The sequence below is a fragment of the Scyliorhinus torazame genome, chromosome 11 (assembly GCF_047496885.1).
Source record: "Scyliorhinus torazame isolate Kashiwa2021f chromosome 11, sScyTor2.1, whole genome shotgun sequence".
NCBI lineage: Eukaryota > Metazoa > Chordata > Chondrichthyes > Carcharhiniformes > Scyliorhinidae > Scyliorhinus > Scyliorhinus torazame.
Window position 1 is genome coordinate 43,332,055 of NC_092717.1, and position 15,818 is coordinate 43,347,872.

General features: G+C 45.9%; 1 protein-coding gene across 31 annotated transcripts in view; it reads left to right on the forward strand.

The window, feature by feature from the left end:
* rims2a (regulating synaptic membrane exocytosis 2a) overlaps window positions 1-15,818 on the forward strand; it is a 1,580,193-nt gene that overhangs the window by 1,214,562 nt on the left and 349,813 nt on the right. For 21 of the 31 annotated variants that reach the window (XM_072467178.1, XM_072467181.1, XM_072467185.1 and 18 more), the window contains 2 exons: window positions 2,993-3,040; window positions 4,561-4,605. The exons of 8 other annotated variants lie outside the window; for them this stretch is intronic. In XM_072467178.1, coding sequence (XP_072323279.1) covers window positions 2,993-3,040; window positions 4,561-4,605 — 93 coding nt within the window. The remainder of the gene's footprint in view (window positions 1-2,992; window positions 3,041-4,560; window positions 4,606-15,818) is intronic. 2 more of the 31 variants (XM_072467182.1, XM_072467187.1) reach the window with 1 other exon arrangement.

Below are 15,818 nucleotides of genomic sequence, written 5' to 3' on the forward strand. Positions count from 1 at the left end.
ACAGAACTTTGGTTATTTTTAGAACTTGTTAACTATTACGGCAAGCTCATCCCGAACCTTGTGACCCTGCTGGCCCCCTTGCTTCTCCTTTTGAAGAAGAATCAAGTGTGGGCGCGGAGGAAGCCGTAAGAAATGGCTTTTTTGCAGGTGAAGAGGCAGTTATCGTCTTCCGGGCTACTGACCCACTACGATCTCTCCAAACCTTTACTCGTCATTGCCTTATGGTATTGGGGCTGTCCTGTCACACTTAATGGAGAACGGTGGGGAGAGGTCGATTGCTTTTGCCTCTCCGACTCTGGCTGCGGTGGAACGCAAATATGTGCAGATTGAAAAAGAGGTTCTGGTGGCGGTCTACACAGTGAAAAGGTGCAGTACGTTTACGGCTGCCATTCCACTATAATTCTGGACAATTACTTGGACTTTTTAAAGAGGTCAAGGCGATCCAGCCCATTGCCTCCACAAGGACCCAGCGCTGGGCCCTCCTGTTAGCTGCCGGCGAATATTCTTTCGAGCGGGCGGTACAGAAATTCAAAAGCAGCCTCATAAAAGCAGTCTTCAGGTTCAATGGACACAAACAATGGCTCATTTCTTATTTTGCGACAGGACTACCCCACCTGCAGTGAATACCCCCAGCTGGAATGCTGTTGGAGCGTAGGCTTCGAACCACCTTTAGTATGATTTTCCCAACATACGTGCAAAACTGCACCACAAGCAGGAGCTGCAAGGGCATTGCCCCATTTAATGTTGACCACTGAGACACTTTGTGCCAGTTGATTCGGTGTATATTCAAAACTTTGAAGATGACACCCATGTCTATCCTCTGCCAGACAGGGCCGGTTTCCGATCAAGTACAAGTACAAGGTTGGATCATGCATGTCATGGACACAGATTCGGAAATGAAAACTCAACCATCAGAAATTTCAGATGGGGAGTACAGTAGCCACCGTCGGAGCAGCCACAATGACGTTCCACTCGGAAGCAGCGTTCGCCTTCCAGGTTTGCTCCGCCCGATCCGTCACCTCGGGTGCACGACGTCCAACCAGATGCAAAGAGAGTCCAGCACCTTCCTTCCCCACAGAAATCGGAGAGTTCTTCAGACTGTGAGGGGGAGGGATGTGATAACCCACAAGTATCTTACGGGGTGGGGACAACTAACTTCCCCATGAACCTTGCAGAACACGAACTTCCCCGTTAAGGGGGGGGCCTCTAAACAATGCCTGGTTGTATGACATTAAAGCCGGCCGGTTAGGCACCGGCAAGGCAGACCCAGTATGGATCTACCATGTGATGTATATAATAGTGATTAGAAATAAACTAAGTTTCTATGAACTACTCGGTGTGGACTCCTCCATGGCTGTACGAAACCTCACTTTTCCTCACCTTTCCCCTCACCCTAGTGAAATAACCTAAGCAGCTTGCAATTCCATTGTTCTTCCTGCGTGTTTTGGCAAGTCCATAATCTTTGTTTACTGTGTGCCTATGACAGGGAAAATATTAAATGGTATTATTTTCCATTATAGTCAGAAGTTGAACACTGGGCGCGATCTAATGGAAAGGTTTCCAAGTGTCATTTGTGGCGGGTTTTATTGGGAGCTCTCTCCGACTCTGCCGCCACGTTCCCCATCGCTATCTAACCACACTATTTTGGGCCTCGGGAATTTCTCGCCGGTTTAACCCAGACTTAGAATTATTTTCATCGCTGCGGGAGCTGAACTCACTGGTCAGACTGGCTCCTCAGAGATCAGTCTGCCATTTTGAAAGGATGCCCCGATCTCAAAGTGAGCTTGTGGGACTCCCCCACCCTCCACCCATGGGCAATGTCACCACTCCACACATATGGGCATTACGCCACACACCCCAAGTGATGACACCCCACTATGGGTCCCTGAGGCCAGCTCTTCAGGCCCCCCACACCCACTTACCCCCGCTTCTAAGCCCCCCACTCTTCAATACTCTCAAACTCCCAGAGCCCTTTTGTGAGGGCCACGAAGCATCCAGCACAAGTTTCAAGGATACAAAGTAACAACATTTATTTACAATAACATATATATATAACAGCAGCAGCAACTTCCCTTGCTGCACACTCCTTCCTGCTGGTTCCAAACTAGCCAGCTTTATTTATACATGGAGTTTACTAATGGTTTCTCCGCCCCCTCATTGGGGAAGCTCATACTCCCACAGGATTGTGGGATTGTCATTAGTCCCATCCAATGGTAAGCAGGCAGGTTATAACAAGCCCCCTTCTTACCTGCCCTGCACCCCCCAATCCTTCATAATGACCCCCCCCCCTCCTTTCATGAGCATGACCCTTGCACTGCCCCCATGGCAGTGCTCCTGCCAGCTTTGCAGTGCCGCCCGGGCACTTTGGCAGTACCCTGCACTGTCCGTGACCACCCAGGAGCCTCCGATGTCCCTGGGGACCCCTCGGGCGCCGCTCTGCCTGATCTACGTTTGTATGGACAAGCACTGAATGGTGCCCAAATGGGGCTCCCTGGAGAGGCCGATAGATCCAGCAAGGCTGGTAGATCCCAGATGAGCTCGCCTAAGTAGGTTTAACACCTACTTAAACGAGCGTGCTTGGTCACACCCATTGTGGGTAGGATCCTGATCTCAATGCCTTGCTAGATCTGTATGAAGCGGGATGCTTCACCTGGCATCTACCAGCCGCGTTGCATTCCCAATCGACAGCGACGTGGCCAGTAGATCGCTCCCACTGTGATGTGTGTTTTGTTCCTGGATACTTCCAATCAGTTCATATACATTTCGTAAATAATTTATTGCCACAAGTAGGCTTACATTAACACTGCAATGAAGTTACCGTGAAAATCCCTAAGCCATTGTAGTTAAACTTAGATATGCTTGCTGGAATATATCATGGCTCTGACACTTTATGCCCTCATAGTTACATTTTTTCGGGCTTATGTTCGCTACACATAACAAATGTGAACCTGTCTGGGAGGAGTTTTACAGTCTAAATTTTAATTTTGTCTAGAAGAAGACAATGAAAAAACTCTGGAGCAGTGGTCAGAGATGGAGGAAGGTCTGTCTTGTATGTGACCATGTAGAATCTGTGTGCTGTGTTGTATTATTGTTATTGTAACTCTGTGTTTTATTATTTATTTATTTCCTTTCAGTTAAAGGGAGAGGCCCTGTTCATTTAAACAGCACAAATTCCACATCTTATTTTGGTTACCAGTGATTGTCCTGTGTATTCTGCCAACAAATTTTGTTCTTCTTGTCAAAAAAAATGTTTATGCCCATTGGTACGAGAAAACCCACAGACAATATTGAGTTGCCTTCCATCAGCCCAAATGCAATATCTGAACACCATATAATGAAATATATGTATCACGCAAAAATATCCTCTCTACATATTACATACACATTTTGAAACGGGCTACTTTTTAAAAGCAACCAGTTTCATCATAAAGCCATCTTATAATTAAAAGATTGAGTCCATTTAAAAATAAAACATTGTATGCAGAAATTGAACCATCCAGTGGTAAGAACTAAGAATTCCAATTGGGAATGGTTACTGTGAGAAGTTATTTTGTCAGTGTTCAGCAACAACAGAACAAATTTAAATGTGAATTATGCACTACAGAATAAAACATAGCCAAAATTGTCAGTCTGGGAATTAATTACGAAGAGAGTGGTCAGGTCTATACTGAGTTTACTTCGTAACAATTGGCCATTTTGGGAAAGAAGCATTAGAACTGGCAGAAAGGAGAATCTTACAAATGCAATTAACAATGGACTTTGTAATGATACGTATAATCTAAGGAGAGTAAAGAGTTAACGAGATGATGTTCATGTATCTCAACACTAGATGGCATCACTGAGTAGTCTCATAAAAGGCTGCGTCTCTAAGCATTCTGGGAGAAGCTTATGGAGAAGGATAGTGCGAGGTTGAGTTATTAGACGGAATAATAGATCACTGTAACATAGGTTCAATACTGTTACTTTATTAGCTATTATTTAGTAGAATGCGTGAACCATTTAAAGTAGTGTATAATAAACCAGCTTTGTTTTAAATACATAGCTTGATGTTCTTTGTAAACACTACGACTTTTAACTATCTTGGAGAACAATACAAGGAACATCACAGACTTCATCAGTAACCTCGGACATAAATAATGAAAATGATCCATTCATGACATGTACATATCACAACCTCTGTAGAAAGTAATCCAACTTAAAACATGTGTTAACAAAACCTGATAAAATTATATATAAACTCAAAAGGAAGAAGAATGGTTCACTCGCGTTGTGTCTAATGCAACCGCGTTGAATCTTTATTTCTCCCCTTCAACTGTATCTGTTTGGATCAGAAAGTGCTGCTTCCTAATTCAAACCGATGGCTGACTCATCCCGTGTGATTATTTATATGTATGGTTTTTCCTTATGTTGTGTTACTGTGCTGTTTGCAACATGTTGAATACTATTTTCACCTTCTGTGCATTGGACAGTCCAGATGTTGCATAGCTCCAGCCTCTTCTGTTCCTCATGTGTCGTCACTGTCTATTAATTCCAATGTTTGTTTTCTTTAATGTTATAAAGATGCTGAGGAGAAAGCTCATTTTACGTCTGATAACGGGAGGAAAGGCAAGTTTTTTGAATATTTTAGGGTGGTTGAAGTGCACTTGTTTGTTGAATACGTAGATAGTTTTGCAGCATTATATACACATGTATGTCTTTGTGAACTGACAGATGTTCTTTTTTTGCTTGTGTCTTCCACGTTTCAATGTTGTTCATCAGTGTTTGCTCTATTGTCAGGTTTGACCTTATGTCCTGGTTTTAAATAGTAAGTCTTTTTGTGAAGATCATCTCATGCTCAGACAGCCCTACATTCTTCGGTTGAATGGATTGTCAAAAAAAAGAATGACCTAATTTTAGGACAAGTAAAGACTGTTAAGGGAATTATAATAACGATTGAATATTCAAAGACTTTGATTTTAACTGGCTCCTCCCGGTGGACAATGGGCAAAGGGAGCAGTTAAAGTAACGGGATGAGGCCTGAACATGGACACAGTGTCAACAAAACCTGTCAGGATCTGGGCCCTGGCCAGGAGAGCCCCAGCAGATCACTTATAAACTTAACTTTTAGGCTTTGTTGTGGGCCAGGGGAGAAAGCTGGAAAGACCTTTTTGGCCACAGCCCAGCTCCCTTGTGCAAAATAACTCTCCACCTTCTCCCAATCACTGCAACTGCCTTTCAGCCCCTCCCCACACAGGTTGCAGTCTTGGCTGCTCAGAACTGATTCTGATTGTGTCATCATGCTTGGACTTCAAGTTAAACTCCAGCCTGATCAGTGAAAGCATTGCAGTTTTCCCACCCGGCTAAACCAGAGCAAGAGACGAGCCTTCCTATCCACTCGATAATTTTTGAGACTTCAGTTCGATATCCACTCAGCTTCCTCTGTTCTAAAGAAAACAACCCTGGCCTATCCAATACTTCCTCATAACTACAACTCTTCAGTCCAGAAAACATTCTGGTAACTCTCCACTATACCCCCTCCAATCTTATCTGTCTTATAGTGCAGTGACCAGAACTGCATGCAAATCTTCAGCTGAGGTCTAACAATTATTTTATACATTTCCAGCACACGCTCCCTGCTCTTATATTCTGTGCATTGGATAATAAAGGCAAGTATCCCCTATGCCTACTTGACCACCTTATCTACATATCCAGCCATCTTCAAGAATCTATTGACATGGATTCCAGGGTCCCTGTATTCCTCTATAGTTCTCATTATACTACCATTTATGGTGCATTCCCATGTTTTTTTTTTACCCTTCCCCAATTGCATTACCTCTCATTTTTCCTGATTGAACTCCACTTGGCACTGTTCCACACAGACTTCAGCATTGTCAACTACACAGCAAATTATTGTATCATCAGCAAATTATTGTATCATCAGCAAACTATTTAATCATAGCCTCGACATTCAAATCATTGATATCGATCTGGGCCAGGGCTGAGATATTCCAAAGTGTATTATGAAGCTCGCCTGACCGATAACTTTTATGTTGAATTTGACTAGGATGAGCTCAAGAGCCTTCACTTCAGGTGCGATTCATCAGACTTCCTGGGCGCTTTTATCAAAACAATGTTTATTGTAAGAATGTAATTAACATATATAAAACACTTAGGGTTTTTGTTATCAATTACGAACATGGAGAAATACACAACAGCTACTATAACCTATGTATATAACTCTTAATGAATTCCCCCTTAGCTGTTCCAATCCAAAAACAAAATCCAATAAAACCAAAACCCTTTTCAAGGGCGTGGCCCAGCACACTGTAATCTCACTTGAATGGGACTCGTCCTTTCCCTGAGATTCTGCTCCAGTTTCCAAACCAGCAGATTCAAAACTCCTTCCGGAAGTTAACTCGAGCTTTAAGGTCACCAAGGCAGTTTGCTACACTCAATGTGCTTTCAGTTCACAGGGACAGCTTTAAAATAAAACAGAGAACACAGGGAAACTTCCTGCAGTCCAAATGGACAAACCAAAAATGAAACCAAAACACTAAACCCCCTCTCACCTGACAGCCACAGCCCAGCTCCACCCACAAATGACATCACTGAAGCCGTGCTACAAGCCATGTGGTAAACAAAACTTTTCTTAAAGGGACACTCACAATTACAATATATATAGCACAAAAAGCAGGGGACCTAGGAGTGAGCCCTAGGAAACCATATTGAAATGTCCTCCCAGTCACCATAACATTTATTGACCATTACCTTTGCTTCCTGCCTCTGAGTTGATTTTGGATCCAATTGATCACTTTATCTTGGATCCCAGGGGTTCTTGCTCACGTGATCAGGATGCCATGTGGAACCTTATCAAAATCCTTGCTAAAATCTATATAGATCATGTCAAATACATTACCCTCATCAACCCTACTTGTTGCCTTCTCAAAAAAATTCAATCATGTTTGTGAGACACAACTTTCTCTTAATGATTCCATGCTGACAGTCTTTGATTAATCTTTGCTTTGTAAATGAAATTAATCCTTTTCCTCAGAATGTTTTTCAATAATTTTCCCACCACAGATGTTGGGCAGTGGTTAGCACTGCTGCCTCACAGTGCCAGGGACCCGGATTCAATTCCGGCCTTGGGTGACTGTGTGGAGTTTGCACGTACTCCCCGTGTCTGCGTGGGTTTCATTCGGGTGCTCCGGTTTCCTCCCACAGTCCAAAGATGTGCAGATTGGGTGGATTGGCCATGCTAAATTACCCCTTAGTGTCCAAAGATGTACAGGTTCAGGGGGTCATAGGGATAGTGCAGGGAAGTGGACCTAGGCGCTCTTCAGAGGTTTGGTGCAGAGGGATGGGCCAAATGGCCTGCTTCTGCTCTGTAGGGATTCTATGGATTCTATGGTTTGTAATTGCTCCATCTATCCCTATCTCTCTTGTTGAATAATAGTACAATGTTAGCTGTTCTCTTGAAGGCAGAGAGGATTGGAAAATGATGGTCAGAGATACTGCTATTCCTTTGCTTCCCTTAACAATCTAGGATACACTTCATCTGGACCTGGAGATTTATCCACACTCAAAAATGTTAAACCCTGTAATACTTTATGTATTTTCACTCTAAAAGGGATCTGCTACATGATTTTTGACATTACCAAAGTGAAAGATTATACAATTATAGATAACTCAGTGCTAAATTTTGGGAATTTGACAGTCATCGGAGAGTCTTTCAACCTGTATTCTGTCTATTCATTCATGTCTGTCCTGCCCCAAGGCAGTTTTTTGTCTGTTGTTTTCTTAGCAGTTTTTGTCAGTGGTAGTTTGCCACAGCCATCCACTCCCAGGGGAGGAGGCAGCTGGCGACGGAATCAAACCCATGTTTGTAGGCATTATTCTGAACCATAGGCTCACCACCTAACCATCTGAACTAACCACACACACACAACCGCTCCCCCCCCCCGCCCCCAATATTGTGTAATGGATTCAAATTTAAATCATAAGAGTGAAATTGAGTGTTTGGCTGAGAAGAACACTCTGTTGCCCTAATTTGTGAAATTCCTTAAGGAAAATCTAAATAAACACTCTAACAGGTTTGATGTATGATCTTTGAGCTGCCTGGTAGAATTGGCCACAAAATTCAGTTGCGTAGAGCCTATATTTTTGGTGCTATAGGTCGATACCAGAAAGCGAGGTGGTGAAGAAAGGAATTGGAGGAAATTGTTGCACACTTTTATAAACCTTATTTTGAGAGGTACATGTTACCAACATACACCGACTAAACTAGTCCCCACAGTTTCAGTCAGCACAAATGAATCTCCAGTGTAACGCCCACTACCTGCATACAGATTAATACAATTAGCATGCGTGTCCAAATCGCTGTCTGGGCCGCATGGACACACTTTAGGTGCAGACCGCACTGCATCCTGCATAATCTCATAATTATGAGGGCGTAGCCCTTGCCACCAGATATATGGAAGCAACTGAGTAGAAGAAGAGCTGGATGGAGGATGCAGCCAACACATTCTCTTTCCATCGGAGCTGCATATTTCATAGAATTTACAGTACAGAAGGAGGCCATTCGGCCCATCGAGTCTGCACCGCCTCTTGGAAAGAGCACCCTACCCAAGCCCACACCTCCACTCTATCCTCTTAACCCAGTAACCCCACCCAACACTAAGGGCTATTTTGGACACTAAGGACAATTTATCACGGCCAATCCACCTAACCTGCACATCTTTGGACTGTGGGAGGAAACCGGAGCACCCGGAGGAAACCCACGCACACACGGGGAGAACGTGCAGACTCCGCACAGACAGTGACCCAAGCCGGGAAAGGAACCTGGGACCCTGGAGCTGTGAAGCAATTGTGCTAACCACAATCCTACCGTGCTGCCAATTGATCCAATTGTGGTAGTAGTAAACCCAACCCATGACCGTATTCAACAACAGCTCCTCAATTTACATTCTCTCTGTGACTGACCATCACGGCGTCCTCTTGAACACAATGCTGAAATACAAAGCCACCACAAAACGAACATTCCAAACAACTCTATCAATCAGACAATCCAATATTCCATGCAAAAGTCAACGATGTGCGTTCCTGTAGTGCCTGTTTTCCATTTGCCTTTCCCTGTACTAGTGCTCCTTTGCAGCTCCAGGAGCCACAGGCATGACTGGTGGAGAAATGCTGACTTTCAGTGGGGCACAAAGCCGATGGCCTTGCAGAGTGACCTTGTGCAGCTCCAGCCTTGAAAACCGCACTTTGAACTGTACCACCTGGACATGAGCGACAGCAGTCTGGGCCGGCTGGCTGACAGGCAAGGGCCCTGGTTGAGTGGCAGTGGCTGCAAATTGCGCTCGCTTTGCATGACTTCAGTCAGCTTGCACTGGAAGATGTTGGGTAGCTTCTTCTGCTTCTGCTGCAATGGGAGTTGAGACATCAGGTGCTGCATCATTGTTGAGTTCACAAGTGTAGTTGAATTTTCCATCACTCCCACTGTGGAAATGATGGGCTCCGTGCTCTGCACAAAGCTGTGTGCAAGATTTGTGTCAGTCACCTCCATGCTCCTCAACAGTGACAACAGGCTTTCTAGCAGACCTGCCAAAGTACCAAGCACTTCTGTGTACATTCACATCAACCTTTTTTCTGTACGCCACCCCATTCAAGCTCTCATGTGAATCCTCTACAGCAGAACTTGAGTATGGTCTTGTCCTCCAGCAAGTTGACACTTGTGCTGTCCTTGTCTACTATCCTGCCTGCAGACCACTTGTGCCCCTTGTCTCACCACATGCATATCCTGCATCTAAGCTAACTTCTGAAGTCAATGCGGAGTCAGTATCTGGTGTCTGTGAGTGTGAAATTGAATGATGGTGTTTCTTCATCATCACCGTCTTCTTGCTCTCCCACATCCTTCTCTTCAATCACTGGCTAGCCAGGTTGTAATTCTTAGAAAAAAACCACCAGGGTAGGATTGCATTGAGGGCACCAGCCGGGAAGCAAGAGGCGCATACTTAGATAGCTGAAAATGAATCAGAAGTGAATATGGGATGAGGCGGAAGTGGGATGTGAAAAGGAGGATTACGAAGAGCATACTGACTCTGCTGGTCACAGCTCCTGTCACGGTTGCTCCATGGTGAGCACCATTTGCTGAGCTGAGCTCAGGACAAAATGGTGCGCCCGTCCCCCACTGCTTAGCTCGTCAGAGGTCAGAGGTCTGTCAGTGAGTCTGGTGCAATGTGTTTGGTTGATGGTCATTGTAGGTGAATAGCTGGCCGTATGGAAGCTCTGATTCTGAGTATGCGGCTTGCCGCATTGCTAATTTTGTGAGGGTGAGGTGAAGCTAGGATTGTGAGATGAGTCCTGGTTGTTGGAGATTATTGACAGGTGAGCGAAAGGCTGCTGGTGAATTGAGGAGAGCGTGAGACTCGTGGTTTACTTGTAAGGATATGACATTTGAAGACCCTTTCTCTAACCCGAACTCACAGGTGAGGTCATCAGGTCCTCAGGTCTACACTGTGAGCTTTGAGCATAAGGGCTGTGTGCTCTCACTGTTTTCACATTATGAGCGGGATTCTCTGACACCGAAATCACATTCGGCGACCATCCGGAGAATCCCTGTTGGCACCGATATCGGGAGCGTCGCCGCTTTTGCGATACTCTGTCCCCTCCAAAATGGCATACTCGAGGAGTACGCCGCATGCCGTATGGACGGCCTCAGGACGTTACCTGAGGCTCTCCTCCTGATGCTCCGTCCCCGATGGGCCGAGTTCCCGACGGCGTCTGTCGCGTGTAGGTTTTCTTCGGGAACTCGGTGTGGCAGCTGCAGACTAAGTCCAGCACCGCCAACCGGCGGGGGGGTGGGGGGGGGGGGGGGGGGGGGGCTGATCTGCGGGCAGGGGGGTGTTTTGGCGAGGGCTGGGGGCACTGGTGGGGGGTGGTCCGGGAGTGGCGAGCCTGGCCAAAGGGGGTCACTATTTGGCAGGCCGGGTCCGCCTGCGGCTGCCGTCATGTTGCACGGTGTGGCCGCTGCAGGCTGCCGCCGTGCGCATGCACGGCCACGGTCCCGGCAATTCTCTGGCCGTATCCGCAGGTTGGGGGCTCTATGCTGCGTGCCTGCTAGCCCCCCACCAAGACGGAGGATCGGTGGCTATTTTGTGCCATTTTATTCGGTCATGAAACGCCACCGTTCCCTCTCCGGCGTCAGCACTTATTCTCAACATCGGAGAATCCAACCCTATGTGTCTGGAGTGTCTCCTGTTACTCTGTGCGGAGAGCACCTCTCTGCCTCTGTGAACTTCCTGGTCTCGGGTGCTGCATCGGGGAACTCTGCATTGTTCAGCTATTTCAGTGCTCTTCCTGCTTGGACACACTTCCTCAGTCACTCCCAGCATCCGCTGCACCTCCCCTTTAAGAGGTTCAGGGTGACTTTAAGTAGTGAAGAATAACTTTATGTGACAAAAATTACAGCATGGCAGTAGTGGTATTTTGCCACATTTTAATATTTATCGCATATGCTGTCGTTAGGAACCAGAAGTAATTAAAAGCATTGAACTTCTTAATCCAGCCTCAATACCAGAAATGAGGCAAATAGCCATGACCTAGCTATATATAAAATATTTGTAATCTACACAAACGCTCATATGAATGAATATAATCACATCTCCAGGGATGCACCAAAGTACTCACTGAAAGCTAATTAGTTATGAAAGCCGCAGCAGCAGAAAATGTTGCTAAGCAACTCGGAAATCAAAGCAGCCATTTTGTGTGTGTCAAGATTTCACGAGCGAGGGAGATGAATGCCAGTTAATCTATTTAAGCACTATAAAATCTGTTTAAAAAAAATCCTTTGAGCACCACTTTTGTTATCCCAACATCAATAAACGGAAAGAAGCCCTTGGAACTTGACAACCCACTTCACCTCTCATTTGTTAGGCAGTCCACGGGGCATTAGCAGTGTATTTGGCTTACTATCAGATGCACGATGGACTCTATTTATCTTGGAGCGAGTGCAGACAGCGGGAAAAGGCAGGTTGAGGGATTAGTTGTCGAAATCCTTTGAAAGCAAATTGCAAAAAAAAATGTGACTTATTTAAAATTATACACCTCCCTTTCCAGATCAACATTTCTTTTGTGGACGAGCGTGACGTGAGATAAGCCATGTTAAAAATGAGACTACATCTGTCAGCAAAATCATAATAGAACATGGAACGTAAACCAAGAAGCTGCTTATACTGCTCAAGTTTTCAATTAAAAAACCCAGTAGCTCTTCTTGTACCTTCTGAAACTGCAGGTTTCAGCCAATTAGGTGGTTTTATTGATGTGGAAAGGGTATAAATATTTGGAGAATAATAAACTAAAATGGTAGCGAATCATGTACAATGTGATTTTTTTTAAACCTCATTTTAAAATATTGTATTTATTCCGTATATATCCAGCAGAGGGAGTTAAGCAACCAATATTTGACACAGGAAATGTAATTCAGGAACTGTTCACAGGAGTGGAACTTAAAAAGCTCTGTTTCTGAAACCACTCTCGTATAATCACACTCCCTCTTAATCTTTCGCTTCCATTTTTGTCAGGGGGGTCAAGGCTATCAACCTGTTATAACCCGCATGGGTCTTACAGGGTAGGGATGATCCACTTCCTCGTGGAGCTTGCAGAATACGAGTTCCCCTGATAAGGGGGCTTATCCTTAACTAAGACAAAGTGCCATTGTGTAAATAGAGTTGGCCAGTCAGGAACTGACTAGAGAAGACCCAGAAGGGAACTACTGGAGCTGTGTATATAGTTAACATGTTAAATAAAAATAGTTTTGTTTTTCTCTATAACTCGCTGCGGACTCTTTTCGTTGCCCCTTACAAAAGAATCAAACATGGAGGCAAGTGGGTGACCTCTCACAGAATTAGCAGCTGAAGAAACTGCATCATTTTAAATGCCTTCATCACGGAGATTGAAAGACGTCTGGAATGCTCATATAATCTTTCACTGTTGCTCTTTACCAAATAAGCTTATTATCAGAATATCTGACTAGAAATTAAAAATAATTGTTACAAAATTCGATCTTCTTAGCGAGTGCCCCGGTTGGAAACTATGGGCGCGATTCTCCGATCGTGGTTCAGAATGTCTGCGCCGTCGGGAACGCCGATGCGTTTCACGACAGTACGAAACGGGCGCGGCACTGGGGGGCCAGCACAGCACTGGAGCAGTTCACGCCGCTCCAGCCTCACTTCCTGGCGCGCACTGGGGGCGGCGCCAACCCGCTCATGTGCGGTGGCTTTATGGAACAAGCCGCTCCCGACGCAACATGGCGCGGGGGTTCTGGGGCCGGACGCGCAACAAAGTAGGCCCGGGGAGGAGAGGCCGGCCCACCGATCGGTGAGCCCCGATCGTGGGCCAGACCCCATCGGAGGTCCCCCCCCGGGGACGGAGCTCCCCCCACCCGCCCCACAGGCCGCCCCCGACCCTTCGCGCCAGCAGCGACCAGGTGTGGAGAGCGGCGACGGCTCTGCTTTTTCTGCGCGGCCACTCGGCCCTTCCGGGCTGGAGAATCGGCGGCCCGGCCTCTTACAGCGGCCTGTGACCGGCACCGCGCCAAACGCGCCAGCGCAAATGCCGCCGATTCTCCGCACCTCGGAGAATTGCGCGCCGGCGTCGGGGCAGCGTGTCGCGGTTGCGCCGATTCTCCGGCCCGGCGTGGGGCTGGGAGAATCGCGCCCTATATTTTATTTCCATTTCATAAATTTCATCATCTGCCTGCACCGGTGGGATCTGAACCATGGTCCCCAGATAATTACGCTGGGTCTCTATGACGAGGCCAGTGACAATACCACAATAGCCGCGTTTCCTCCCTATATTTCCTTTAAGACTTCCTACCTTGCTACCAGGACTTTTCAAATATGGAGTTATCTTTCTCTCACTAGGTTGCTTGAAATTGCACTTTGCAGTAGAACATAGTTCACAATTCTTGATGTACCAGGATAGGCTTTCACGTCAACAGGAGTAGTCCCATGAGCATAGAATGCACTGTGGTGTCTGACAAAATGAGGCGCATTTCTTTGTGCTAGATTCCCACTCAGTTCACCCTGTGCAAGGCTTTCTAACCTGAAGTGTCTGGTCACATTCCATCCGAGTTTCATTCTAATATTGAGATGAATTTCAACAGCATTCCTGTGATTTCCTCCCTATTTAGGACGGGAATGTGTTGTGCTCACCTATGCAGGGCAGACAAAAAGGGTTGTACCATGTTCAGAAAGGAAAAAATTATTTGGATTGTTTTTTAGAAATGTTTTGTCACCGTTTCCAGTCCTTTATCTGGTTGTGTTTATTCAGGGAAATGTTTGCGCAGAAACAACCCCAGTATTTTGGGCAAAGCCTCCAACTGTATTTGAAACCTGCACAATAGATTTTTATTCTTATTTCATGGAATGTAAGGGATGTTGGCACGGTCAGCATTTGTGGTCCACCTATAAGAAGGTGGTGTTGACTGCAGTCCATCTGGTGTGAGTACTCTCACAGTGCTATCAAGAAGGAAATTCTAGATTTTTCAGGCAGCGATGTGAAAGAACGGTCATATATTTGCCTGATGTGTGGCTGAAAGGAGAACGTGCACGTGGGAATGTTCCCATGTATCCGTCACCCTTATCTTTTGAGGTGGTAAAGCTAGTGGGTTTGGAAGTTGAAAGGGGCTTAGCGAGCTGCAGCAGTGCATCTTGTAGATGGTACGCACTGCTGCCACAGTGTGCAGGTGGTAAGGGAGTGAATGGTTAAGGTGGTGGATGGGCTGCCTACCAAGAGGACTGCTTTGTCCTGGATGGTGCTGAGCTTCTTGAGCGTTGTTGTAGCTGCACTCACCCAGGAAAATGAAGAGTTTCCCAATACACTCCTGACTTGTGTTTTGTAGATGGTGGTCAGGCTATGGGGAGTCAAGAGGTCAGTTAGTCGCCACAGATGTCCCAACTTGCTCTTGCAGCCACAGTATTTACATAGCTCGTTCAGTTACATTTTTGGTCAATGGTAACCCCTGCGATGTTGAAGATCAGGATCATGGGTAAATGGTATTGGAGATAGTAATTGCCTGCCACTTGCATGACATGAACATTACTTGGCACTTATTAGCCCAAGACAGCATGGGGCACTGACATCTTCAGTGTTTGCAGAGTTACGAATGGCGATGATCATCAGCAAACATCCCCACTTGATGAAGCAGTTGAAAATGTTTGGGCCTCGGTCACTATCCTGGGGAACACCTGTAGTGATATCCTGAGACTCAGATGGTCAGTCTCCAACAACCACATCCATCTTCTGTTGTGCTAGGTATGGCTCCAGCCAGTGGAGAGCTTTCCCCATGATTTACACTGCCTTCAGTTTTACTGGAGCTTCTTGATGGCACAGTCAGTTAAATGCGCCCCCCCCCCCCCCCCCCATCTCTGGAATTCAGCTCTTTTGTCAATGTTTTTGGGGGAAGCTGTAAGTGAAATCTGGAGTTGTGTGGCCATGGCAGAACCCAAATTGAGCACCGGTAAGCAGTTTATTGCTCTAAGATGGCATTGTCAGTTACATCTTCCATCGCTTTGCTGATTTTTGAGGATAGACTAATGGGACCATAATTAGCTGCATGGGACTTGTCCTGTTTTTTGTGGACAGACCATAGCTGGGCGGTTTGCTACATTGTTGGTTAGATGTCAGTATTGCAGCTGTACTAAAACCTCTTGCTTGACAACATGGATAGTTCTCGAGCTCAATTCTTCAGTAGTATTGCCAGAATGCTGTCAAGGCCCATAGCCTTTGTGGTATCCAGTGCCTTTAGCTATTCCTTGAGTTCACACGGTGTGAATTTAATT